Below are 27,717 nucleotides of genomic sequence, written 5' to 3'. Positions count from 1 at the left end.
TTCTGACTATCTAGCATGTATTCCTAACCACAGTATTGTGCTCTTATCCCCAAGGACATATTTTTGAGTCTAGGAAAAGGACATTTGATGACATTGAGCTTTGGAAGGCCAAAGCAGACAACGTCACATCAGAGGAGGCATCCCCTCCTCCTGGAGGGCAGCAGAGTTTGAGGTGGTCTCCTGGGGCTGGGCTGTGGGGGGGCCTCTTGACCTAGATGAGTTCTTCCCCTATTCACCCTCCTCCCCCGCAATTTCTCTTCTTTCACCATCAGGCAGCCACTGAACCTCTGAGAATTAACATATTAACATTCCTTTGGCTATTTCCTTGCACTTCTTCCAGGATTCCAGTGGGGACTTGGCAGCTACTGCCCTCACATGGGACGGTGAGGGCAGTGTCTGTGGATGGAGGACTAAGTGTGTGATATTTGGTGGTCTCTGTTTCTGCTTTTAAGAATTGGTCTTGGGAAGTTCCTAAAGGTTGACCACAGCAGTCTCCCTTTCAGAAGCAAGGTTCTGGGGCCTTGATCTTAAAGAGTAGGTAAGATTCCCAGCATTGGCAGCCAAGTTGGTTACAGTGATACCAACTGTGGTTACTGTGAAGGGCTTTTGGAGGGTCAGGAAACCTAGTGGGAATGTGCTGGTGTTTGCTGACTCTTCCACTGGCCGCTGGAGACAGCAGCGGGGCTGCTGCTGAGACGAGGCCAGAGGCAAGCTCATGTGCTTCTGCTGGAGGTGCTGCCATGGAGGGACAGCCTCCTCCTCAGAGGTGGGAGTGTCAGGCACCCCCTGGCACACTGAGTACTAAAGATTGGTTGAGCTGTGGTGGCTCCTTCAGAGTATGCCCTTTTCATCTAGGTGGGTGAGCACCCCTGCGCTAAGATATGGCCATGGCTAGTGAGTGGTCAGAGCTGCCCATGAGTGAGGAGAGGAGGGCATCTCTATGGGCAGGACAGGGATACCCCAGACACATACAGGGCCCAGGACACATGAGGTATCTACGCCTGCAGAAGACCAAGTGGAAGGCATCCTGGCATTCAAGTGGGTTAGAACAAATAAGCCAATGGGCAGCCCCAAAGGCTGAGAGAAAGTCATGGGTGAGAGCCTAGCGTGGAAGGAAGAAGAGGTGTGAGGGAGCAGTGTTGACAGGGGTTGGCCATGGCCCATGGGTTGACACTGTACCAACAGATGCCTTTCCCCCATCCTGTGTCTCCCAGCTGTTGCCTACTGACCACAGTAGAACTAGTGGACCCCTCCCCACTCCAGAGTCTCAGAAACAGCGATGAGCACTTCTTTCAGGCTGGGTGCTATGCTGATTGCTGGGGGCACAGCCAGGATGCTGTTTGTGGGTGGAAATTGGCAAGTGGACAGCAGCTACCAGATACTGAGTGCTCTTTGCCCTCCTCTCTCAGCTCTCACTGCAGTCTCATAGACACTACCCTACCTCATTTTGCAGATGAGGAAACTGAAGCTCCTGGAGGTTAATGCCATGTATATGGTGACCCAGTGCCGGGGGTCTGGGGTGCAGGTGAGCCCCTTTGTGGCTCATGCACTGCAAGCCCAGTGGCCCCATTCTCCATGTCACCAGGAGGCTTCTAAGTCCTGGCTGCTTGAGCCTACTCTTCCCACCTGCATCCAGTGAGTTCTGGATACTGAGCTGGCATCGGTCCTCATGGAAGGCGAGTGTGGGCCTGCCCAAGCTATCCTCTGGCTCCACTGACTCTTGCTGGGAAGAGAAACTGGCACCACTGTTTACAGTAGTTTCTGTGCCTGTGACACCCAGCTGATACCCTCTGTTATGAAGGGACACCCCTCCCCATATGTGGGAGTAGCAGGGCACCCTCATTGGAGAACGCTGCCAGCCCACTGGCACCTGCAGAGGTTTGTCTGAGGCAGCTGAGCACCATGGTGCACAGCACTGGCCAGGCCCACTGGGGCAAAAGTTTGTAAGGTGTTAAGATGTTAAGGTGTTAACCCAGTAGTTCCCAAACTTGTCCATCCATTAGAACCACTGGGGTGGCTTCAAAAAATACTGATGCCTGTGTCCCACCCCCAGAGATTGTGATTTAATTGGTTTAGGGTATGACCTGTACTCTGGATTATTTAAATGTCCCCATTTGAGAACCGCTGGGTTAGCCTATGAGAGAACTGCAGGCAAAATGCCCACTTCTGTCCTCATTGTCTTTCTCAGCACCTACTCCTCAAGGGAAAGAACTGATTCAGGCTGTAGGGGACAAAGCTTCCCTGTGCCTTTGCACAGGCACAAGGCCCCTCCTGGGAGGTGTGGGTGGCTAAGGCTGGCCTGATTCCTGACGTGGCATGTGTGGGGCAGGTATTTCTCTACTTGGGGAGTGACATTGCATGCTGTCTGCATGCTCCCTCATTCCTTTCTCACGACAATCTTATAGGTAGCACCTTTCAATCTCCTCTTCAGACGAGGAAACTGAAGCTCATGGTGCATCCTACCTAAGGAACAGAAAGAAGACAGGGAATAAAACTGGATTTTCCTTGGGATTCTCAGATGGGCCAGGTCCCAAGTAAACACCAATCTAGCTCTGCTGACCACTGGGGGCCTTTCTTCCTTTTGACTCTGTTGTAAAAGAAAATTGAAAAACAGTCTTATTGTGCCTTAAAGGCTTTTTAATTAAATATAACTCATTTAATTTAAACTACTTTAAGTTTCATTTTTAATATAAGTGTTATAGTGGTACAATGAAAGTGCCTTCTAATCAAAGTGTGTATGGGGATTTATCTCCTTGTACAAAAAGCCTGTGGGAGCCCCAACCAATGATTTATTCAGACAGCAATCCAAAATCACCAGACCCTGAGTAAGGCACACATGGTGGAGGTTCGTGGGTGTGGGTAGGAGTTGGAAGTTCCTCTGGGGGCTGTGAAGATTGAAGGAGGCGGGTGTGGAGAGGGCTCAGCATGGAGCCTGGCATGGGTAATTGCTTAGCAAATGGAAGCTGCTACTGGGATGCTACTGCCATCCCTAGGACCTCCGCTGCTTCCCTTGCTAGTTCTTACTGCTGGTGCCACAGCTATGAAGTGGGGAGATGACAGTGAAAAGAGAGGCTCACCTAGTGGGCAGGAGGGATTGAACAGTCCTGAGCAGACAAATGTGCTCAGATTGGGTATTGAAGTAGAGAGCTACTCCAGTACCAGCCCCCAGGAGGGGCACGGCCTGACTGCCTGATCTAACACAGCAAAGCCTTTCCCCTGTGGCAGTCTATCCCCCTTCCTTGTTTCATTTTGCACCTCCAGGCACCCCCAGGCACACTTAGAAGTGCCTGGCACTTCTTAGCATGAGCTATTCTCTATATTTCCTTTGTTTGTTTGTTGCCTGTCTCTTCCAGTGAGATCCTAAGCTTCATAAGGACTGGGGCTGGGGCTGTCTTGGCACTGCTACATCTCCAGGACAATAAATATCTACTGAATGAGTGAACACATAAACAAACGAAGGGATGATGAAATAAATTGCTCAGGAGGCCTGTCAAGAGCTCTGCTGAGAGACCAGGGTGATGGGGCTGAGGGTCTTGGGGAGGGTCAAGGAGGTGGGAATTGCAAGCTGGGACCTGATGGGAAGGCATCCACAAAGCTGAGCCACAGAGGCTGTGAGGGATGGGAGTGGAAGTGAAGAGGGGCAGAGAAGATGCTCAGGAGGACAGAGGGAACACTAGCTAGCAGGAAGATCCAAGGGGAGGGGACCTGTTGCTGTGTCAGATGACAGTTTCTGGTTGGAAGTCTTGGATTAAGGGGTCTTCAAGTGTCCCTTTGGAGAAGAGGGTGTGCCTGACCTTAAGCATTGGCCACTTTGGGTGTTTTCAGCTTATCCCGATCAGACACCACTTGCACCCAGTCCTGCCCCCAGCCGGCCCTTTCCCAGCTTGCTCACCTTCTCAGAGGCTCTAGCCCGATCAATCACCGCTGGCCCCACCATGACTCTGGCACATTTTGCATCTTTATGTCAGACCGTCTGTATCTGTGACTCCCTAACTGTGCAAAACAAAGAATGAAAAAGAGACTCAGACATGAGGACTGTACTGGAGGGCACACTTTCTTCCTTTTTTGTCTTTTAATTTTCTAGGCACAGGTTATTCTAAACCTCATCTTGGGCTTGCAGTTGGCAGAAAGAAAAGTAGCAGATTGGAATATCATGTTAAACAGGTGGATGTTAAGTTGTATCGTTTACTGGATGGTTCCTGGAGGGTGTAATAAATAATTTAAACATTAACTCCTGTCCCCTTTCCTCCCAAGAGCCACTTGTCTTGCTGTCCTCTCTCCTCCCTCAGACACCCACAAGACTGTCATGATTTTCTTATGGATCATGGACTGCTGGAATGAAGTCAGTGCAGAAGAGAAGCTTGTTCGATCAACAGCTGGTAGACATGAAGCGTCTCAGAATGAGGAACGCATCACAGGCTGTCCCTGTGTTTCTGTAGAAACTACCTACAAAAGGAAAAATAGAGAACGTAAGGCTTCAGTGACAGTCCGTGTGTTCTGTGAGCCAACTGGGAAACTGCACTCACCTCCATATTCTTACCAGGAGATCTTGGGATAATCTGATTTCATTCTAGCAATAGAATGTGTTTAGGGCCTACGCTATGCCAGGCTCTGTGCTGCTGTAAGACATGAAGGAGACGTGGACCCTCGGGGAGATGGACACCCCTCTTGTAGTTACAGTCCAGTACGACCATTGCTTTTGTGGTTAAGCAGCTCTGCAGATAATGCCTGTGTTAGGTTGAGCCCTGCTAGTGTCAGTGGAAATAACAATGACATGTTAATGAGGTTGTTCCTCGGGGTGCTGAGTTAGAGCCCCGTGCTGCTGACTGTTGTGATGGTCTTGGACGTGGTGATTGCGCATTCTGAGAGATGTGGATTACTTTCCAAATCAAAAAGTTAATTAGTTTTTAATTTGTTGGGTTGTCTGAGAGATACAACTGGAAAATTCCCCTCTTGCCTTCTTGGTCCCTTAATCTGGCTGTGTGCAGGTGATTATGTTTAACAAGGAGCAGTGATCAATCAGTTATTAACATTTATTTCATCAAATGTAACTGAGTGTTTATTCATATTGTCACTTGGGTGGATTTGCTACCAAAGACTGTCTTAAATTCAGGGCTAACTTTTCTTTTTAAATTGTAAATGAATAACCTTTAGCATAAAGCTTTAAATGATATCTAGAATTTAAAATCACTAAATCCTCATATGATATTTCCAAATCATCTTAATTTCTGAAGATGGGCACATATCCCTTTGCTTTCTTTTCTGTCTAGTGTCTGGTAATCACCATTAATTCCATTTCTTTTTAGAGTATCACAGCTTTCTCCTTCACTGACCACCCTTTGCTTCCTGTCAGAAAGCCCTGGACACAACTCTCTGTGGGACTCTGCCCATGTTTCTGAGATATCGCCTCAGTTGTCCTGGCTGGGCTGTCGGGTCTGCCCGTTTTACAGATGGGCAAACTGGAGTGGGAAGTATCCGGGTGGCTTCCTGAGGCCTGCAGCTGGCGGAGCAGCTACTGAAAGAATCAGGTGATTCAGACCTACTGGAGGCTTTGCCCTCATGGGTATAGTAAAGTTGGCATTCCCAGGTCTGCCCACAAGAAGCTATTGATGGGTTTATTATGATGATTCTTTTTTAAATTAGTAAAGTAAAAGAGTACCTTAATAGTAAAGACATTTCCTTGGTATTTTTAAAAAGTCATCTGACATGATCTCTTCCTTTTCTCTTGATAAACCTCCCTTTAAACTCTCTGGCTTAGTTATTTTAGACTTCCCAGCCCCGTGTAATACTGGTTTCCTTACATTGATCCATTTATTGTCATTTATTGTAAGACAGGCAATAGAGGGGACACAGAGCTTGCTTGCTGTGCTATCTGTGTTTCAGCCCCAAAGTGCCGGAGACTTGCACTGTTTTGTTTGTTTGTTTGTTTTGAGACAGGGTCTCACGCTATCACCCAGGTTGGAGCGCAGTGGCGCAATCACAGCTCACTGCAGCCTCTACCTCCCTGGGCTCAGGTGATCCTCCCATCTCAGCCTCACAAGTTTCTGGGACTACAGGTAGGCACCACCATGCCCAGCTAATTTTCATATTTTTTTGTAGACATGGGTTTTCACTATGTTGCCCAGGCCGGTCTCGAACTCCTGGGCTCAAAGGAGACTTGCACATTCTTTGCCTATATGGCCGTGCCCAGCCCTCTCCCCTTCACACTTGGTCTCCTGGGAAGATGAGAAAGGCAAGCTCAGCCTCTGCTGGTTGGGCAACTCCTAGGCAGGGCTAGCTGAAAGGTGCAGGGACCCCTGGCCTTTATCAAACTCCCTCAGCTATCTAAGACCCTAAAGGTTTAGTGTTGGTGGCTGTGCCTCCCCCGCCTTTGACTGTCCTTTAAGGCAGTAAGCCCATCTACCAGGGCTACACACACCTCTCCCTAACCCCAGAGCCATCTGACACTGTTCTCTGTGGTGCAGGAGGGGAACACTGACCCCTCGATTAAAGTGGCATTTCTCAAGAGCCAGCACTCCTTTGGTGTTCTTCATGAGCACTTGCAGCAAGCTGTGCATAACTGGAGGAAGCAGGGGGTGTTTAGACCCTCCCCCAGACAATCCTGTTCTTTGCTGGATTATTCAGCTTGGCTTTCAAACTAGCCCCGGGTTTAGGGTTAATTCTCTAACCTTCTCTGGCTTTGAGGACCCAGACATGGTGTGCTGAGAAATCTAACAACTCAATAGTTTTCCTTCTGCCTTTAACTCAGACATATAAATGAGATAAAGTGTGCAAAACTCTTACTGTGTGCACAGTAAGTGGGAGCCAGCAGTGGAATACGTGCTACATAAGGCGCCACTTTATTTAGCTGTATTTTGTCAGTCCAAGTGAAGATTTTAATTGCAGAATAGTGTCTTGCTAGCAAAAATGAACCTGCTTAGAGTCAAGTTTTTAAAATGCAAGTGAATAAATGAAAAATTGTAAGAAAGGTTGTTAAAGAATCATTCATTTTAAGAGCATCTCAGATATGAAAAACTTAGAACTTAGACATCAGAATTTCAGTATCGATGAGTCCCATGGCAAAGCTTCCATCTCATCTGTACTAACTGGTTCATAAATTGAACACGTGGGCTTCCTTTTGTGTGTCTTCAGGAAGTTGGGGCCTGAGGAACTCTGAAGCCAGGAGCTTCCTCAGCCCCTCTGCTGCTGGATGGAGGTGCTGCCAGTCAGGGGCCCATCTTCAGGACACTGGCACAGGGACCTCCTCAGGCTGGGCCCCTTGTACAGCAGACTCCTTTCTGCTTTATCTACGAAGATCTGGCCACGTTGCGCTCCACTCCATTCTGCTTTGTCTACGAAGATCTGGTCACGTGGAGCTCCACTCCATTTACTTTTTCATTTCACTCTCTTCTCAATGTGGATGCTTTTGATCCCCCACTTTCGTAACCCACATAGCCAATATTTTCCCAGTGAATCCCATAATATTTTGGGTGACAGACTGAGGCTTACTCCCTAACCAAAGACCTCTGAGAGCATGGATGCAGAGGCGTGACTATGATCTGGGGCAGGGCCTCACCATCCTTTTCCAGAGCCTCACCCCTTGTGCCCAAGATGGACATGGGATGGACCTAGGGGTGGAATTTGAGAGTGCTCATTTATACTCTTTCAGCAGCCTTCAAACTGTTTTTTGGTAACTGAGAATCTGTAATCGGCTTTTGGATTATGAAAAATATTGCTCAGCACTCATATTATATTGATTCAAAAATAAAGATTGTGTAGTTTAACTGCATAGTAAAATACAGCTTTATAGAATGGTAATTTTTTATTTAAGTTCTGCTACATTATAGCGAGAGATAACGTATTCAGGAAGGGCACAATGAGGAATAAAGCTGTTGTATTGTATTGGTTAAACGACATTTTAAATGATTTGGCTGTCGAACTCGTAGAAAGGTTATGAGCAGTGAATGAAAAATCTAAAATTAATTCCCTGCTTCAAGAAAGTGTGATTTATACTATAATAAAATTAGATTTTTAGTTAAAGAAATTTAGTCATTAAGTAATGCCCATGCGCTAAGTCTCATTTATAACCATCTGGTTTGAAGCTTCTGCAGAAAATAATTTCTTCCTTAGACAATGCATCCAGGGCCTTGGTGTCATTATGTCAATGAATTTCATTCCTTACATTTCTGCTACAGCTTTTGAGGGGTTGCTTTTTTAAGCACTGGAAAGATGGATTCTTATTTAGCCTCAATAATTGAGGAAGCCATTGAACTCATTTACCTCCCAAAAATAATCTGATCGTCTCCCTCTCTTAGCTCTTTTCATGAATGGTAATGTTGATGATGATGGTGGCACATGTTGGAGGACTGCCTATGTGCCAGACACCATGCTAAGCATGGGACAAGCTTATTATTATTTCATATGATCATCACAACCACTCTGTGAGGAATGTGCTATTTCTGCCTTTACAGATCAACAGACAGAGACTTAGGAAATGTTAAATAATTCAACAAAGTTGACAGAGGCACAGCTGGCCCCCACTCTTAATCCCTGTCATATTTTTCACGAATGTGTGTTGAGCATTTCCTTGGAGGAAGTAGAGTATAGTGGTAGGACCTCAGAAGTTTGAGTCTAGTCCTGATGTGACCACTTCTCACGTGATATTCAGCAAGTTGCAGTCTTTCCCTCAGTACATCTTTCTTCATCTGTAAATTAGAAGTGGGCTTTGTTCCCTCTATTTAACAAACTTCTGATTACTCCTGGGTAATTTGTCTTATTTTAAAAATTTTTACTGGAGCATATCAAATATATAGTAAATACACATATCCTAAGTGTAGTACTTGGTTAATATTTTGTAAGTGAACACATCTATGTGACCACCACCAAGATGATAATATAGAACATTTCTAGCATCCCAGAAACCACTCTGTGTCCCCCCGGTCATTATCCTCGCAAAGGTTACTACTCATCTATCATCAGAGATTGATTTTGCTTGTTTCTGAGATTTATAAAAATAAAATCTTATAAACTTGTACTATTTGTTTCTGCTTTCTTTCCCTCAGCGCTATGACAATGAGATTCAGCTACATTATCACATGTTGCAGAGTTTTCTCTTTTGCATTGCAGTGAAGTTTTCCATTGTATGGATATGCCACAGTTTATCCGTTCTACCATTGGTGGACATTTGTATTACATATGCTGCATTCAGCATTCTTATACATGCATTTTGGTGCTCACATGAATGTACTTCTGTTGTACATTTACTTAGGAGTTAAATTGTTGGGTCAGGAACATAGATGTCACAATAGTTGTTTTAACATAATTTAATTACAGGGAATTGGTTAAACAGATATTAAAGGATTAAGAAGGTGGAAAAGGAAACACTGCAATAGTTAAGAGCAGTACCTGCAGGAAGGAATACTTTATCACTACCATCTCCAAGGGAGGAGCCTCTCCATACTGGGACTCAGACCAATGAGGAAAGTTTTGCTGGTGCTGGTTCCTCTGAGGGTATAAAAATTATAGTTCCTTCATATCCTTGTAAACATTTAGTATTAACAGTTTTTTTTAATGTCATCTATTATATGTGGTTTATAGCAGTATCCCACTGTGGTTTCAACTTGTGAAGTGCCTATTCAAATCTTTTACTCATTCTTCAATTAGGTTATTTGTCTTTTTCATATTGATTTGCAAAAGTATTTTATATATTCTCAATAAGTCATTTGTAAGATATATGGATTGCAAATATATTTCCTTAATGGCTTTGTTTTTCATTGTCTTGATCCTATCTTTTAATAAACAGAAGTCCTAATTTTAATAAAGTCTGAGATATTCTTTTGGTTTGCTTTTCACATCCTCTTTAAGAAATTTTCACCTACGTATTTAAAGTCATGAAGATAATCTTGATATCTTATAGAGACTTAGTTGCATTACTTGTCACATGTAGATCTACAATCCATCAGGAAATGATTTTTATGTATGTTCTAAGATACGTCCAACATTTTTTCCATGAGGTTGCCATGATGTGTTTAAACTTGCTTATGGCTCAGCATATGGCCAATTTTTATAAATCTTGAATGGACACTTGAAATGAAGTGCTATTTGGTATGGTGTTTGATGTCTATCAATTAGGTCAAGTTTTAAAATTACGGTGTTTAACTTTTCTATATCCTTACTGATGCTTTTTTCCTCTACTTGTTCTATCAGTTAAAGACAGAGATTTTTAAAATTTTCCAACAATTATTGTGGGTTAAAAAAATTCTCCTCTTAGTTCTTTGAGTTTTGGCTTTGCATATGTTTAGACCATGCTACTAGGTATGTACAGGTTTAGAATTGCTATATATTCCTGTTAAGTTGTTCCTTTTCTAATTATGAACCGTCCCTTTTTATCACTAATAATAATTCTTGCCTACTTTATCTATAGCCATGTTTTCTTGGTTGACATTAATATGGTTTATCATTTAAATCTTTACATTCAGCCTTTTTGTAAACATATATTTATGATATGTCTCTTGTAGGCAGCATATAGTTAGATATTGTTTTCTCTATTATGCCAATCCTTGTATTTTTTTTTTTTTTTTTTTTTTTGAGACAGCGTCTTGCTCTGTCGCCCAGGCTGGAGTACAGTGGCGCAATCTGGGCTCACTGCAAGCTCCACCTCCCGGGTTCATGCCATTCTCCTGCCTCAGCCTCCCAAGTAGCTGGGACTACAGGCGCCCACCACCATGCCTGTCTAATTTTTTGTATTTTTAGTAGAGATAGGGTTACACTGTGTTAGCCAGGATGGTCTCGATCTCCTGACCTCGTGATCCACCTGCCTCAGCCTCCCAAAGTGCTGGGATTACATGCATGAGCCACCGTGCCCAGCCGAATCCTTGTGTTTTAGTGGGATTATTTAGCCCATTTATAGTTAAGTAGGTTTAAATATAAACCCGTGTTTTCTCTGTTCTATATTGCTTTTCTCTTCTGCCTTTCTTGTCTTCTATTGGATGAGACAGTTTTGGTTACTTCATTCCTTTGGTGTCATAGTACTAATTTTGCCATTTTTTGGACAGTACTAGGACATTATAACACTTTAATCTCATTTGACCTCCTGACCTTTTTAAAAAAATCATATTACTATGTATTTTAGTTCTACAAATATTTTTATCTTACAGTGCATTATTGTTGTGTTAAGTAGCCAAATGTATTTTTATTTGTTTTTTTTTTTCACCCTTTTTGGTGCTCATTATTTCTTCTTGCACAGCTATACATTCATCTGAAGAATTTTTTGCGTTGTTGCCTTAAAAGTTCGCTATAAAGTATTGCTCTTAGTGTTAATTTGTTGGCAATGTATTCTCTCAGGGTTTTTTTTGTCTAAATATCTGTATTTTACCTTCATTTATTTTTACCTTATGAATACCCATATTTTCATTGGATTCTAATTTTTTTTCAAATTTTAAAGATGGTGGGTACTATGCTTATTACCTGGGTGAGCTTTACACCAAACCCCCAAGACATGCAGTTTACCTATATAACAAATGTGCACATATACCCCTGAACTTCAAATAAAAGTTTAAAAAGTTAAAAACTAAAGATGGCATTCCATTGTCTTCTGGTTCCATTGTTTCCTCCTGAAAAATCAGCTATCACACTTACTGTTGCTCCTTTGTAGGCAATGTTCTCCCCATCTCTACCACCCACCCTTTGGCTGTTTTAAAGATTTTCTATTTGTCTTTGAATATTCAGCTATTTTACTGAGTACTTAGATATGGTTGTGTTTGTATTTATCTTGCTTGGGGCTTGTGGAGATTCCCAAATTTCTGGCTTGATGTCTTTCATTAATTTTGGAAAAGTATCAACCAGCATCTCTTTAAATATTGATTCTGCCCAATTTCCTCTGAACTTTCACTTTGAAAATTTAATTACATGCTTGTTAGAACTCTTCACGATGTTACAGTGTCTCATACTTTTCCTGTATTTTTCATTCTTTATCTTTTTTCCTTTCAGATCTTCTGTGTGGTTACTTTTTACTGATCTAGCTTCCATCTTACTATTCCTTTCTTCAGTTGTGTTTAATCTGTTGTTAAATTCACCTATTGAATTTTTCAGTTATTTCATTTTCAGTTATGAAATTTTTGTTTGATTATTTTTTGTTTACTTTTGTTTCAGTAGGTTTTTGGAGGACAGGTGGTGTTTGGTTACAGTTTTTTAGTGGTGATTTCTGAGATTTTGATGCATCCATCACCTGAGCAGTGTACACTGTACCCAATGTGTAGTCTTTTAATCGATTCTAGTTTTATAATGAAATTCAGCATCTTTTCTCCCATTTTCCTAAACATATTAGCCATAGTTATTCTAAAGCTTGTGCCTAAGAATTCTAAGATCTGGATAACACATGGCTCTGTTTCTGTGGTCTGTTTTCTTGGATTTTAGCCATTCTATCCCATTTCGTGCAATGTCTGGTAATTTTAGACTGGATGCTGGAGATTATATATGAAAAATTGTAAAGCCTGTGGATCACTTTATTGTTTTCCACAGAGGATTTATTTTTCTTTGTTAGACAGATAGAGTCCTGGAATATCATCTTTATCTACTCAAGAATAGGAATAATTTGAGAATATATGGTCTTAGTGGTAAGTCTGCTGCATTTGCCAGGGTGATTATTTCTTGGAGAGCCTAATTTTTATCTCTTTAGTACCATGTACTTTCAAAATCTATACTTAGATTTTATTATTTGAGGCTTTTTTTGGTGCTTGTTTGAGGCTACTTTTTAACTTGTTTCTCAGCCTTTTGCCCTTTATGTGTGTAGCTCAGGCATAATCATATAACTCAAGGGGAAGCTGAAAATGTTGAGCTCACTTCTTTCTGGTTTCCTTTTCCAGGGTTTCTGACCCTCAATTTCTGTCTTCTTTGGTAGCCTTGCACTCTGATGTTTATTTCCCATCTCAGAGAGACTTCTCTAAGTTCTAGAATATTACATTCTGTTTGGCTTCTATGCAAAACAGCAAATGTCGCAAAGGGGAAATGTGGCAGTGAATATGGGGCTCATCTCAATGGACTTTTCTCTCATAACTTTCCTTTAAATTCTGGCTGTTTTTGTTGCTCTTGGATGCCTTCAAAAACTTTTTTTAATTCCACTTTTATAGCTGTTGATAGCAGAAGGATCAGTCTAATACAAGCTACTTTTTTATGGCACAAAGAGGAAGTCTATCTCATAAAATTTTCACAATGTCCCTAGGAATTAACTATCATGACTATTTTTAAAGTTGGAATGCTATGTGCATAGGCATTGGAATCAGATTTTGGGATTTAAATCTTAGCTGGCCACTGACCAAAATGTGAGACCTTGGACAAGTTTAACCTCTCCTCCCTTTCAGTCAGTCTCTGAGAAATGAAGTGCAAGAACTGGGAGGCTGAGGCAGGAGAATCACTTGAACCTGGGAGGCAGACGTTGCAGTGAGTCCAGATCATGCCACTGCACTCCAGCCAGGGCCACAGTGTGAGACTCTGTCTCAAAAATAAAAAAATTTTAAAATAAGATAATCCTATTTTGATTTAAATTATTTCAGAGTATAATAAAAGGAAAACTTCCAAATTCATTACATTACATAAAGTTGGTTCGTTTTAATTTCTTCTTTTTGCTTTTTTTTTTTGAGACAGAGTCTTGCTGTCTCCCAGGCTGGAGTGCAGTGGTGCGATCTCGGCTCACTGCAAGCTCCACCTCCCGGGTTCACGGCATTCTCCAGCCTCAGCCTCCCGAGTAGCTGGGACTACAGGTGCCCCCCACCATGCCCAGCTAATTTTTTGTATTTTTAGTAGAGATGGGGTTTCACCATGTTAGCCAGGATGGTCTTGATCTCCTGACCTCTTGATCCGCCCGCCTCGGCCTCCCAAAGTGCTGGGATTACAGGTGAGAGCCACCACGCCTGGCCAATTTCTAAATCTGATAAGAAAAATATGAGATTGGTGGACCAATCTCATTTATGAATATCAATACAAAAAATTATAGACCAATAAATGTAAAACATATTTAAAATAATAAACAGAATCCAGCAGCATATTTTAAAAAGTATATTATGACTAAGAAAAGCATGTTTTAGAAATACAGGGGTAGTGGAATATTATGAGATCTACTATGTAAGTCATCCTATTAATAGAACTAAGGAGAAAAATCATATGGTTATCTCCTTAAATACCAGAGAAAAGTACTTGATAAAATCCAACACATTTATTTTATTTTATTTTTTATTCAACAAATATGTATTGAGCATCTGTTCTGCTACAGCACTGATGATGCAAGAGTGAAAAAGATACTGGCGCCATCCCAACCCACATTCCACTAGAGGGAAACAGTCAATAAACAAATGAGTAAAGGAACAAGCTGTTTTTCAGCTGGCACATACGTTTATTTTTAAAACTCAGTAAAATGTATATTGGTTTCATTAATATAATAAACATATCTCAGGCTAAAAGCCAGCCTGTCACTTAATGGGGAAATGCTAAAGGTTTTCTTCTGAAAGCAAAAGCCAAGACAAGGGTGCCCAGTATGACCACAACGCCTAACATGGGTTGAGAATTGGTTAAAGCCCTAAGGCAAGAGAAAACAACTGGAAGTATAGGAATTGGAAAGAAGAGATAAGACAATTGCTGTTTGCAAATTCCATAAATACTCAAATGGAAACCCCAAAAGAATCAATGGAAAAACTATTACAAACAGTAAAATTTAACCAAGAAGCTGGTTATAAAATAAATATAAAAATTATTTTTAAATTGCCATCAAATATACAAACAAAAATCAGCTAGAAGAAATAATAAGAGAACATTCCATTTATGATAACAAAAGACATAAAAAAAATATTCAAAATATGCACAAGGAAAACTATAAAATACTCTCGAAAGAAGCAAAAGTAGACTCGAACAATTATTAAAATCCCGTGTTATTAGATAAGAACATGCAACATTATATAGATGTCAGCTTTCCCTAAATTAATTTATAAATTTTATGTAACCACAACAAAAATTTCATAGTTTTTTTCTGGAGCTGATTATGAATATCTCCTATTCCACGAATACTAGTTGTTTGAAGAAACAGGTGCCAGGCCTTGGAGCAGGTTACTGAGGAACAGTTTGGGAGGAGCTGGGTTTGCTTTGTGCAAAATACGCTCTGTGGTTTATGTTTCCTGCATTACACCTGTCTTCTCTATGCCTCCTCCTCTGAACCCTTACGTGATGAGTACTCCTTCAGGAACCAGAGTTTGGTTTGTGTGATGGGCTGTTGGCATGTGACATGGATCTTCCACTGATCTCCACCAGGGCTTTTTCCTCAGTAGAAAGGTAGCAGTCAGGGAATGTAATTTGGGTAGGACAACCTTCCCAGTGCCCTCTTAGTTTCATCTCTAATATTGCCTCCCCCTTCTGACAAGAGGATGCTAGACAAGAATGCTAAGGTGTGAAAGACAGTGCTATTGCCTTAAAAAGCACTGTTGCTGAATTACCTTCTTGGCTGCGGCGTTGAGGCAGTAGTCCCAGTTTGGTGTTTTCTCTTCTCTTCTTTAGTTGCTAGTATGGACTTTCAGCTTATTTTTAACCTTAGGCTTTTTATCCAAAACATGTCGTTTATGATGAATTGGAGATACGTTATATTAGTTATGAAACTGCAATATGCATTTCTAGTCTTTCCCCCCATTACTTCTCACCAGGACTTTTCCTTCTTCTAGAGCTACCCTGAATTTTCCTACCACCCAACATTTTCCCATGCCATTCTCTCTTTCTGGTCCACCCTCTTTCCCCCATTTCTGTCTGAAAACCTGCCTATTCTTCAGTGCTATTTTCAAAGGTTCTTTTAAAAACACTTTTCCTTATGTTTCCAACTGGAATGTGAAATGCTGGTATTTACAAGACAAATTACCCTTTGATTTCTCAGTAATTTGTGTTTTTTCTGTAGCCCCCTAATCAACTGTGAATATCAATGCAGGTACTCAGTTTTACCTGGGTAACTTCTGAAGCACTTTGCTTGTTGCCCTGCACATAGTAGGCATCAATGAAGATAGGACTGAATTAGGAAAACCCAAGGGCTTAATTTAGTCCAGTGGCATGAACTGGCTATCCAAATTGTTCATAGGATCTCACCCTTTGGAAACTATAAATTGTGTTTAATCCATTATCAGGTGATGTTAGTGACATATCCAGGAGCAGTGGTGATCTTCACCATAGCACCACAAAGCAGAACCTGCTGCTGGCCAGATAATTTCAGCCAATCTGCTTATGTTTTCTTCAGTCCCTAAAAGCACTACAGTTCAGGCAGAGGGTGGGTCATCAACCTGGAAGAGGGTCTTCCTTAACACTTGGTACCAGACCAGATTCCAAATAAGGAAGGCCCTGAGAATTAGCTGTGCTCATTAAAAATTTTGTGATTAACAGGATTTTTTTTTTTTTTTGCCTAAGCCCTCAAAGCAACAAGTTGTTTACATTTATAGATGTACATGTTGAGAGTTTAGTAGACCAACATTGCTCAGTGTCATATTCTTAGTAGATTGTTCACCTTTTCATAAATATATGACTAACAAGAGAGGAGATATTTGCAAGTGTCTGTACATATGAATTATTCTTCAAAAAACACAAAGTCTTTCTTTTCTTGCAGGAGCCCAGAAGCTTTGAAGTCACAAGAAGAGAAGGTAGGAAAAATGCACTCTTACCCATTTTATTTTCAGTGTTGACATTTTTGAAGTAGTTTGCTGAAACTAAGATGAACTTTAGACTGTGGGCAGCTCATTCTTTGAAATTTCATGTGGCCTTTTCTGGGTGCTGACTGCTTAGCACTTGTCTGTAGGGACTGGATGAACTGAAGGCCAGGTTTGCTTGTGAAAACTATGACTTCTACCTTCAAGTACCAGAGGTGGGATACTTGAAGAACTGGCTCATTCACAATCATGTTTTTGGTCTCTTAAGAGAAGCCTCATTCTTGAGTGAAGTTTGGAATAATTATTAGTTTTACCCAACAAAGCAACATGAACAACACAAAAAATGGCTTATGGTTTGTGGTATTTCAATATCTGGGAAGAGATGCCGCTGTGAAAAATATTTCTGAATAGATTTCTTACAGCTTCAGCTAAGCTGAAATAGAAATCACTAATTAATTTTCCTTTTGAAAACAATTCCATGATGTTCTGTTTCCCCCGCCAGAGTTCCTGTAGCACATTTGTTTTATGGTCTCTGAGGTAAACATATATGGGTGTTACTTTCAGAAATCTTTTAGTGGAAATTGAAGTTTCCCTTATTCATTTTCAGTAATACCTGGTCTCTAATAAGGGATGTCTTTTGTATGATTTGTGGAATCATTAACAATCATCTTTTTATTACATGGATAGAATGATGAGATCAGAAACGAAAATGAGTTCCTGGTCTAGAATGTGGCTTTGGTTTTACCCTTCACCACATCCTTCTCTGTGGTACTGTCTCCAAAAAGGGAGACAAATCTAAAAGAAGTTAGCAAATTCTATATTGACTCCTAAATCTAACATTGCTTTGCCTCCTCATTAGTTCTTGTGTTATGCAACACAGCAAAAGACATAGGATGGCTATGTTATCAACATGCGTTGATACATGGATATTCATGCCTGAGACCTTGGTAACACAAACTTTTCACACTATATCGAGTCCAGCTGATAGTGTGCTGCTGTCCATGGTGCTGGATCCCTAGGGTCATAGGATCTGGATAATCTGACTCTAAGATGAACTTTCTGGCTTACATTCCCATTTGCCATTATCTTTGGTTTCGGACTCGATGTCCTCTGAACTGTAGGACAATATGTAAAGGAAACTGCACTGTTTGAATATCAAAACCAAATGGATGAAGGTTGATGGGGCTGGGAAGGATGTTTCTTAGGGAAAGTAGTGTTCACAATGGGTACTGTGACCATGTAAGTTGGAGAGAAATAGCCATAAGGAGGGGAGAATTTGACATGAACTTTGGCTTTGAATAATATTCTGTTTATGCCAGAATCCCGACTGTGAATGTTTGGAATTGATTTGCATCGTAAAATCACATATAAACTTAACCTTTTTGGAATCTTACTGTCCTTGTGTTGAAAATGTCTCTAATAAGGCTGGGGTTATAAAAGAGCCATGTACTTCTATTCAAATGCATGAAAAAGGCCTGACTGAACTTATGACTTCAAACCCCCAGAAGAATGAGAGTGTCCAGAGGACAAGTGAAGGTGTAGTCAGGCTGCACTCCATTCATCCGTAACCTCTCCACCGCTGGAAGTGTCAGCCTTCAAAGATGGTTGACTAGGAACATACACTGTGGGTTTGTACTAGCAAATCTGTTCTGACATCACAGAAACTTTTTTCTTCCTATTGTGCACTGATGTCTTTCTTGCTTGTTTCTGTCAAAGTTGAATGTTTGAGAGTTCCTGAAATAGCCCAGTGCTGTAACGTCAATGCTTACAACCTGGCAGGAAGAAAAGGAGTGGGACCTTGCCGGCTGCTTCTAAGTATTTTTAGGTCTGGGAATTCACTGACTCACTGACTTGGGTTGTGGGGTTGTTAATCTTCTCCAGAACAGTGTACAAGTATAAAAAGAATAGAAGCGCTATGGTGCTTCAGTAAACTATTTTTCTTTCAAAGAAAAGTAAGATATTGTCTAGCAATGAACACCTGGGTTGGTTCCCAGCTCTGACTCGACCCTGGACTGAAAGAGGAACAGACGAGTAATAGCTGATTTTTCTGCACAGCTTACAAGGCCCAGGAGAGTCTAGAAAGTCTTCAGGTCTAGAGAGGAAGCTCCCAGTCACAGAACCTGAGGAGGTTTCCTGTTTTGGTTTGCCTTATTTCAGTACTGTACCTGACTCAGGAGCATCCCCTCCATTGAAGGTTTAGGGCCACAAATGGCTAACCAACTGCAACTTCACATTATGTGACTTTTGAAAACTCTTGACTAAGTATGTGTGTTGAGAAGCGAGAGGGGTTAATGTTAGCAGTGGAAATCGAGTCCAGGCCAAGTCATAGTGGGAACTAGTGACAGTTGGGGCAAAGTGAATGCATTGTGTGCCTTAGAACTGTCCTCTGCCCTATTTCCCCCTCCTCCCCTCCAGCCATAGATGTCGTGCTGTCTAGCCTTCTTGCCTCTGGCCTTACACTATTCCTGCATGCCTTGTCCCTCATCCTTGTCAAATCCGCCTCCCCTTCATCCTTTCCAACTCTCTTTCTTGAAGTGTTTAGCTTACCCTATCTAATTGGAGAGGGAAGGGCTCCCATCAGGTTAATTTCCTGAGATCAGAGACCCTCCCGCCTTCTTCATCCCCAAATTCCTCACAGCCCTAGCCCAGGGTCAGTAGTTAATCAACAATTGTTTCTTAAATTAAGTGCAAGCTACACATTTGCTTTGTGTGTGTAGCCTTTTCATTCTGGCCTTTCCCAGTAATATACAAGTGAGGCACTGGGCCCTTTGGTTCTAGAAAGGCACTTTTAAAGAAATGTTCTATGGCTGTCATTAGATTTTCCTGGCTGATGCACTGAAGAAAATTCAAGTAAGCTTAGTATTATGGGTTGAATTGTGTTCCCCAAAAAGACATGTCAAAGTCCTAAACCAGAACCTGTGAATGGAACCTTATTTGGAAATAGGGTTTTGGCAGATATAAAGATGAAGTCATAATGGATTAGGGTGGGCCCTAATCCAATAGTGAGGTCCTTATAAGAAAAGGGAGAATTGGACAAAGACATACAAGGAGAACATCGTGTGATGATAGAAGCAGAGCATTGCTGGCAACCACCATGAGCTGGCAAGTTGCAAGGGACCCTCCATCCCTAGAACCTTCAGAGAGAGCATGGCCCTGCCAGCCCCTCAATTTTGTACTCCCAGCCTCCAGAACTGGGAGAAAATCCATTTCTCTGGTTTTAAGTCACTTAGTTTGTGGTTTATTATGGTGGCCCTAGGACAGTAATACACTTGGAAAATGTTGGACTCAGTAAGCTTTAGTTTTCATTGTTGTTGATGATGATGATATTTTGACTGGAGAATCTCTCAGGATTTTTCATAGACAAAATGTCGCTCTCAACAGGGAATGTAATATGCAGCATTTTCCAAACTTGGTTTTCTGTGGGATTTAACAAAATTAATTGTGTTGTTTTTGACCATCTCAGGGCAGGCATTCCATGCAGTGCCTTTTGCAAACCCTGCCCTAGAGAGCCCGGGAAGAGGGTGAGCTTCCTCAGAGTGCCCAGGCACCAGACTGTGCTCCATGGGCTGTGCATGTACAGAACAGTGTGACAGCAATAATAAGAATATCTTCTTGGTCGTTCTGATGTTTTCAGAGAACGTTCATGTTCTTTACCTCCCTTTCCCTTGAGTAACCTGTGACACAGAGCAGATAGCACTGTACACATGAGACTCCTTCCTTTCCATGTTAATTTTTAGTAGGGATGAGGAATGCTTCTGGGCTGGTACCTCTCTGATGCCCTGAACCTCTCTTTAGTGGGTGGTGGTTGCTTAAGTGACTTGATCTTGCTTCATCACATCCAAGGGTGTCTGTACCTTATGTTGGTTGCCAAGTCCAGAGAGCTGAGAGGGACTTGCTTTGTTTCCAAGTTAGATTTGTGGGACTTGAAGGTAGACACTGTAGCAAAGATTGTGGCAGGACTACGAGACTGATAGGGTGTCCTCTGGGAAGGTTGCATGCCTCCCCAAGGGAGACAGAGCCATTCCTCCTTCAGCACAGCCCCGTATGACCCTGGATATTCATGCCTGGGACCTGCCTATACGAACTGCATGGGAAGGAGTGATGGCTGCATCTCTCTGTGCTTTCCAATGCAGGTATTTTTATAACTCCCTCCAGACACCTAAAATTTAATTTCACCCTTTTCTGAAGCTTCAGCAAAAGGTGCCACCCTTACCTCTCTAAGACACTCCTGTGTCCACTGTGAGGACCAGTGCTGATTGTGACTGCCAAAATTCATCTACTCAAACCAGTACTTTTCTCTGACTGATCCCATCACATTGAATTACAGCCATGAGCGAACACTTGAGTAAGCTGAGCAAATGGCTGGGATAATTCAGCTCTTGTCAGCCATCTCTAAGGAGCATAGGGCGATCTGTAAGCTATTCCAGATGTCTGTGATTGTGCTGTGATTAGGGGCTGCGAGTTTGGGGATGAGCACCAATGTCATGTTGCATTACCCACCCTCCCAACGCTGGCTCCACACATGTTCCAGCCCTGTCCAGCCTGACCTGGCTTCCAGCAAGGCTGTGAGGGAGCCCGGGAGAGGAGGGCCGCTGCTGTCTTCAGGGAAAAGGAAAAAAGGGGGTGACCATCACATGCACACTCAGCGTGGCTCTGGCTCCTTCGCAGTGCGAATCTCCTAAGCAAACATGACCTGCCAGTCCTGAGTGTGAAACTAGAGCCTCACTTTCTGAAAACCCGTGGAATCAGTCCCTAATTGGCAGCTGCCTCCAATAGCCCCTTTGTAGTTCTCTGCATCTGGGTGAACTTCAGCTATCAAGAACTGCATTCTGTTTACCATTAATTTTGATTTTGTGTAGCAGATGTTTTCTGGATCTCTCAGTTCCCTGCCTAATCTATCTTGGTGTAATGTGAAATGGTTGACTGTCTTCAATGAAACAGATTAATAAACTCCTAGGTTATTTTGAGGTAACTTCTTTAATAGCTGCAGATGTAGGGAATTTAAAAGGGAGCCATCCAGATTTGACAGTGTGTGGAGCCGTGGGTCTCTTTCAATTCAAGACTGCCATCTGGGGAAAGAGATGGCTTTTCCTTCCCCCATCGTACCGTCTCTCACATACAATGGGGCACTGAGTGTTCTTCTACAGTCACTGGGCTCAAAGAAGTTGAGAGTGACATCTATCTCCTGTCTCCCAACCTCACAGAAATTGGCTCTTTCTGGGTTGTGTTGCCTTTTTTCAGATGCTGGGAAACTATATTGTGCCTAGTTGCCCGAAGTTGAATGGGAAGTGCATGGCGCACCTAGCTAATGTGTCCTGCTTAAGTAGTGATTTGGTGCCCAGTTTTGATCATGACCAATTGGTAGGCAGCTTACTCACAGCGTGACTTCAGGTAAGTTACTCAACCTTACCTGAAAAAGGATGCAGATAGTAATAGTACAAACCATCAGTCCCAATTCTGAGTTGTAGAAACCCAACTTGTGCTGGCTGAAGCCTGAAAGGCTTATGAAGCTGCAGAATCTAAGGGTGGATCTGGCTTCAAGAACAGCTGATAAAAGGATTCTCGCACTGTTCCTGTCCTTCCTTCTCCTGGCACATTGGCCTCTTCCAGGTAGCCTTCCAGGATGGCCACAAGCAGCTGCAGCTCAGAGTCCTGCCTGCTCACCGTCTCAGAGGGTGAAACTTTTCCCCCAGAATGACACCAGAAAAATCCCCTCAGGGTTTGCAAAATCATCCTCATCCAGACCACAGGCAATGGTTTGGTCCTCAAAGGAAGATTCTGTGCAGGGATGTGTTCCGTGTCCACACAGCCTCGTGGACATATTGGGAGGGGTGACTGTGTGTGCAGAGCCCTTGGCACAGGACAGGCAATGTTGGCAGTGCTCAGTGCATGGGTAATTTTTACTAGAGCTCTTACAGGCCTGGCCATAGACATAGAGGCCTTTCTCAAGTAAGCCAGTTCATTCTTCTGTCTCCAAGATGCGTTCGTGAGACCCTGGATGTTGTAGCCTATTGACTTTTCCATGAAGAATTATTATTATTATTATTATTTTGAGTCCTAGTCTCACTCAGTCACCCAGGCTGGAGTGCAGTGGTGCGATCTCAGCTCACTGCAAGCTCTGCCTCCCGGGTTCATGCCATTCTCCTGCCTCAGCCTCCCGAGTAGCTGGGACTACAGGTGCCTGCCACTATGCCCGGCTAAAGTTTTCGTATTTTTTTAGTAAAGACAGGGTTTCACTGTGTTAGCCAGGATGGTCTCTATCTCCTGACCTTGGGATCTGCCCGCCTCAGCCTCCCAAAGTGCTGGGATTACAGGTGTGAGCCACAACTCCTGGCCGAAGAATTATCTTAAACTTAGCCTGTTCTGGTCCCTTTCCTCTGTCAGAGTCTTTCTTTAACTTTATGCTCGAATTCTCTCATTCTACAATCAGAAGAACTAAGCCTTTAAGATGGTGCCTTTAAGAACTTAAAGACAAATGGCCGGGCACGGTGGCTCACGCCTGTAATCCCAGCATTTTGGGAGGCTGAGGTGGCCAGATCGCAAGGTCAGGAGTTCAAGACCAACCTGGCTAGCATGGTGAAAACCCCGTCTCTACTAAAAATACAAAAAATTAGCCAGGCATGGTGGTGCATGCCTGTAGTCCCAGCTACTCAGGAGGCAGGAGAATCACTTGAACCCAGGAGGCGGAGGTTGCAGGGAGACGAGATCGCACCACTGCACTCCAACCTGGGAGATAGAGTGAGACTTAAAGACAAACATAAACTTCTCTCCCAAGATGCTTTCTGAGCACTGGGGTCAGAAATCATCCTTAAGCATTACAGATATAAACCATCCCATCCTCTGGCTGGGCTCAGCTCTCTCCAGGGATTGGAGGCAGCAGGACCTTGTGGTGGATAGCTCAGGGCTCATGATGGATCTGCCAGTGATGCTATCTGAATCTGAGGTATGTAAATCCTCCCCAAGAGCCACAGCACCACTCACCTGGTACCTGTAGCCTTTGCCCTGGGACAGCTCTCATGCTGCTGTGCAGGCACAAGTTTTGGAAACTCAGGGGTCAGATGTCTTCCTCCCAGGGTCCCCTGTCCCTGAGATAGAGTGGGCACTGAAAAAGTGTTAGATGCCTGGCATATCCCAGGGCTGACTTGGCTCTATGTCATCTCTCCGTTTCTCACAAAGGTCAGATCACAGGTATACGGCCTTCCAGGTTGTTTGACTGTGAACCCCATAGCTCCAGGATACCTGGTCCTATTTGCTGAGCTTGCTTTTCCCACCAGTCCCTGGGAATGCTCACTTTCCTTAACTACCATCCTCAGAGAGCTCCTCTGCCCTTTCTAACGACTTGTAGGTCCCTCTGCTAGAAGGAGCTTAAAATATGTTCATGCACATGAGCTAAACCTCTGTGGTTATGACGGGCAAGCTGTAGGTCGGTGTGGGCAAGATAATGAACCCCTGTGTAATCACTCGTGCTTGCCTAGGGGTCTCCTTAGAGGTTGCATTGCAATATTTGGTCATAGGTCACTATCTGGAATTTGTGGGGAAGAGTCACATTGTCGAAGAGGTCATGACCCCTAAAGGGTATAAACCACTGCACATTCCTAAAGACCAAAAGACAGGATGGTGTCAGCCTGAAGCCCGCTGATCCTGCCCCTCAAGGACCAGTGGAGAGAGATGATAGTGCTCCCTGTACACCTGCTGACATCCCCGCCCCACCCAGGAGACTCACCCTCATCTCTCAGATCCCAGCAGAAGTTAAGCTTGACATTTGTCATCTTCGTTACTTGACCAGTCCCCAAGCCAGAGGCATTTCTTTGCTTTTCAGGAACCCTTGAAATTATCTTCTCCATATAAACACTGAAGCCCTTTTCAAACCTCATTAAGCTATTTGCCCCAGCATATTAATGTGCTATCCACAAGCCTCTGGGGTTAATTATCTGTGACTTAAAAATCATTTGTTTCTGTCTCTTTTATCTCATTGCTGCTTGGCAATCTTTCTTTATTAGGAAACGAAGTACGGGATGCAACTGACCATTATGTTCTAATTCTATTCTTTTCATCCAAATGACTTCATCTTTTAAAGCTCTTTTGTAAAAAACAACAAACCTGCCTTTTCATTATTTTAAGATTGTGTTGTTTTTTAACAAATCTTTAATCTCTCTGCTTCAGCAGGAGCAGAGCCAGGACTGGAAATAATCTGTAAGGGGAGACCTCTCCTCTAAATCAGCAAGACCTGCCAATACTCTCTCTCCTGATTGGCCTCACTCACTCTGCATTTGGCCCGTTTCTCTCCTGTGGCTGTGGTAAGGACCACCAAGGTGCACAAGTTGGGCTTGGTGAATAAGCCACGGCGTCTTGGCAGATCAGGCAACCAGGGTTGGAAAATCCTGTGCATTCTAACCCACTCCACTGGTCTCTACATGCTCTTATTTGGGTTATATTTCTTGGCCAAGGTTGCCATTGGGTTCCAAGAAATGCGTCAGGGCTTGCATTAAAAAAAAAAAAAAAAAAAAAAAACCTTTTCACAAAATGTTGAATGTTGCTTTGAGCTGTCCAGGAAGTCAGGGAGCGTGTGTCCCAGAAATGAGCAGGTGGGACGGGCACTGGCTCTGTGGAGACAGTGACCCACAGCCTTCTGGGATAAGAGTGCAGCCAACAGTGGGGAGACCTGGGCCGGGGTCTGAGCGCAGTCAGTGCTGGTGCACAGAGCTGGTTCTCCCATGTACTGCAAGCCAGTGATTGCCCCTACCCTGTTCTTCGGAGCTCCAGCTTCTCAGCTCCATTCTCTGCCCCTCAATGGCTCTCTCACCTCATCAGTGCCTCAAAAACAATATCTGGGACTCTAGTTTGATAACTACTACTTGTAATGGAGAAATGACTCCTCTGGAAAGGTGAATATGATTCTCAGAGTTTGTTGAGATTTTATTGGTTGCTTTATAGAAGTTTCCTTGGGCTGATTGGAGTTTGGTGTGCAGAGATGACCCAGCATAGTCCCTGCCCTTATAGATGAGTCAGTTGAGAAGATGCCCAAGCGTCCTGCAGACAGATGTCTACCTGGTGTACCTGCACTATGGCCAGCCACCTCTCAGCTGGGTCTGCAACATAGAGAGAGCATTTGTTCAGTGTAATTGATGTTGGAATCTGGGAGAACAACTCTCTGAATGTTCTGGTGGAGGTGAAGTTTCAGGATCTTTTGTCCAAAGCATGGCTGTCTCAGCAGAGGGTCCTCTTTGACTTTTAAGGGAACACTGTACCAGTGGTGATGTTTTTGTTGCAAATAACAAACCCCAACCCAACTAGCTCAAACAAAAAGAGGACTTATGCCTTATGTAATTGGATAGTCCAGTGAGGGTGGAAGGTGAGGGGTGCTGGGCTTCAGATATACTTGATATGGAGTGTAAGGACCTGGCTTCTCCCTCCGTTTTGCCCCTCTCTTGGGGTTCCCCTTCATGGTGAGTGCCAGCCTCCCCTCTTCACAACTCCAGGTCCAGTGGAAGACAGATGGCCTCTAGTCCAGTGTATCCCACAAAAGTGCTAAAGCTCACTGGGATTGGACAGACTCAGGTCATGTGATTCATGCACTTAATTAATGCTGTGTGCTGCTGGGTTTCCTGACAGTCACCAGCCATACCCCTGGTCAGGATATCATGAAGTGAGAGTGGGAGGAAGGTGGATCCCCAAATGGCAATTGGGTCTGAATAGGGGACACAGAAGCAGGAAGGTAAAAGGAAATTCCCTAAACATATTAACATCTACTTAATGATTTCACATCTGGGTGTCTCTCACACCCTCCACCCCTAAAAGGATTCTGAGTGCCTCAAAGCAGGCTAAGAATGAGCAAACATTCACCTAGCGTTTCAGGGGGGAGGTGCTCTCTTCTGTCTTCAGAAGGAATCCAAGGCTAAGAGATTAAGCAATTGACCCAAGGTCACAGGAGCTTCTAACAGAGTGTGAGTTTGAACTCAGATCCCTGATGACAAATAAAGGGCACTTTTTTGTTGTTTCAAATCACAGCTGTCTCCAGCGATTGGGTTTTTTCACCTTGTTCTTTTGCCCTGTCCCCTAGGGTAGGTGCAGGAGATACCTGGGGAGGTGCATCAAGCATTCACTAGCCGAAACTTGAGAGGCGTTTTACCCCAAACATGACATCCTTTCTTTAGCCCTTTAGCCAAAGTACGTAAGGATGAAAAGCAAATGAACATCAAATGATGAAATCACCCCAAATAGAGAGAAAAGTGAATGAGCAAGCCCCTTCCCTGGCAGTGGCTTCAGTCCTTTCCTTGATGATGTTTGTCAGAAGCTTTTATTTTCCATTTTTCCTAAGAGATCGCCTTCTTTCTTGGGAAGGGGTTGGTGGAGGCTCGCTGGGCTGGCTGCTTCTAAATGGGAATGGGGTGGCAGACAGGAACACAGGATGGGGGATGGACCTTACCTATAACCAGGGCTGCTGTTCAGGAGCCACTTTTTGCAACCTCTGCCTCCCGGGTTCAAGCGATTCTCTTTCCTCAGCCTCCAGAGTAACTGGGATTACAGGCGTGCACCACCACGCCCAGATAATTTTTGTATTTTTTGGTAGAGACGGGGTTTCACCAAGTTGGCCAGGCTGGTCTCAAACTCCTGACCTCTGGTGATCCATCTGCCTCAGCCTCCCAAAGTGCTGGGATTACAGGCGTGAGCCACCGCACCCCGCCAGGAGCCACTTTTTAATAAGTAATTTCCTGTGTGTCCACACATTCAAGACAATTTAGAGGCAAAAGGTTTAGTCCTTTACTATAAATTCTGTAGATTGGAAATGGAAACATTTTCACATTCAACTTCTTATTTAATCTTCATAAACAACCTCTGAGATAGGCATTGCAATCTTATTTTGTAAATCTTAAAAATGAGGACCTTTTGTACTCTGTAGGAAATTGATCAAAGAATTAAAATGGGCTTCACTAAGGTCATTCAGGAAGATACATTCTATGGGAATCTGACAATGTTTGTGTAATTCTGATTGAAATATTCGTATTCAAAAACGTGGATTCATTGTTCTACAGTCAGCATGCCTGCAGAGTCAGAGGTCCTGAGACCTCCCCCAACC

General features: G+C 43.2%; 1 protein-coding gene across 1 annotated transcript in view; it reads left to right on the top strand.

The window, feature by feature from the left end:
• Positions 1-27,717, top strand: part of FSTL4 (follistatin like 4) — a 413,607-nt gene that overhangs the window by 22,675 nt on the left and 363,215 nt on the right. Inside the window, exon 3 of the mRNA XM_054487430.2 lies at positions 16,601-16,634. Coding sequence (XP_054343405.1) covers positions 16,601-16,634 — 34 coding nt within the window. The remainder of the gene's footprint in view (positions 1-16,600; positions 16,635-27,717) is intronic.

This window comes from Pongo pygmaeus, chromosome 4 (assembly GCF_028885625.2).
Source record: "Pongo pygmaeus isolate AG05252 chromosome 4, NHGRI_mPonPyg2-v2.0_pri, whole genome shotgun sequence".
In the NCBI taxonomy this organism is placed as follows: Eukaryota; Metazoa; Chordata; class Mammalia; order Primates; family Hominidae; genus Pongo; species Pongo pygmaeus.
This window is presented reverse-complemented; position numbering and strand designations above follow the sequence as displayed.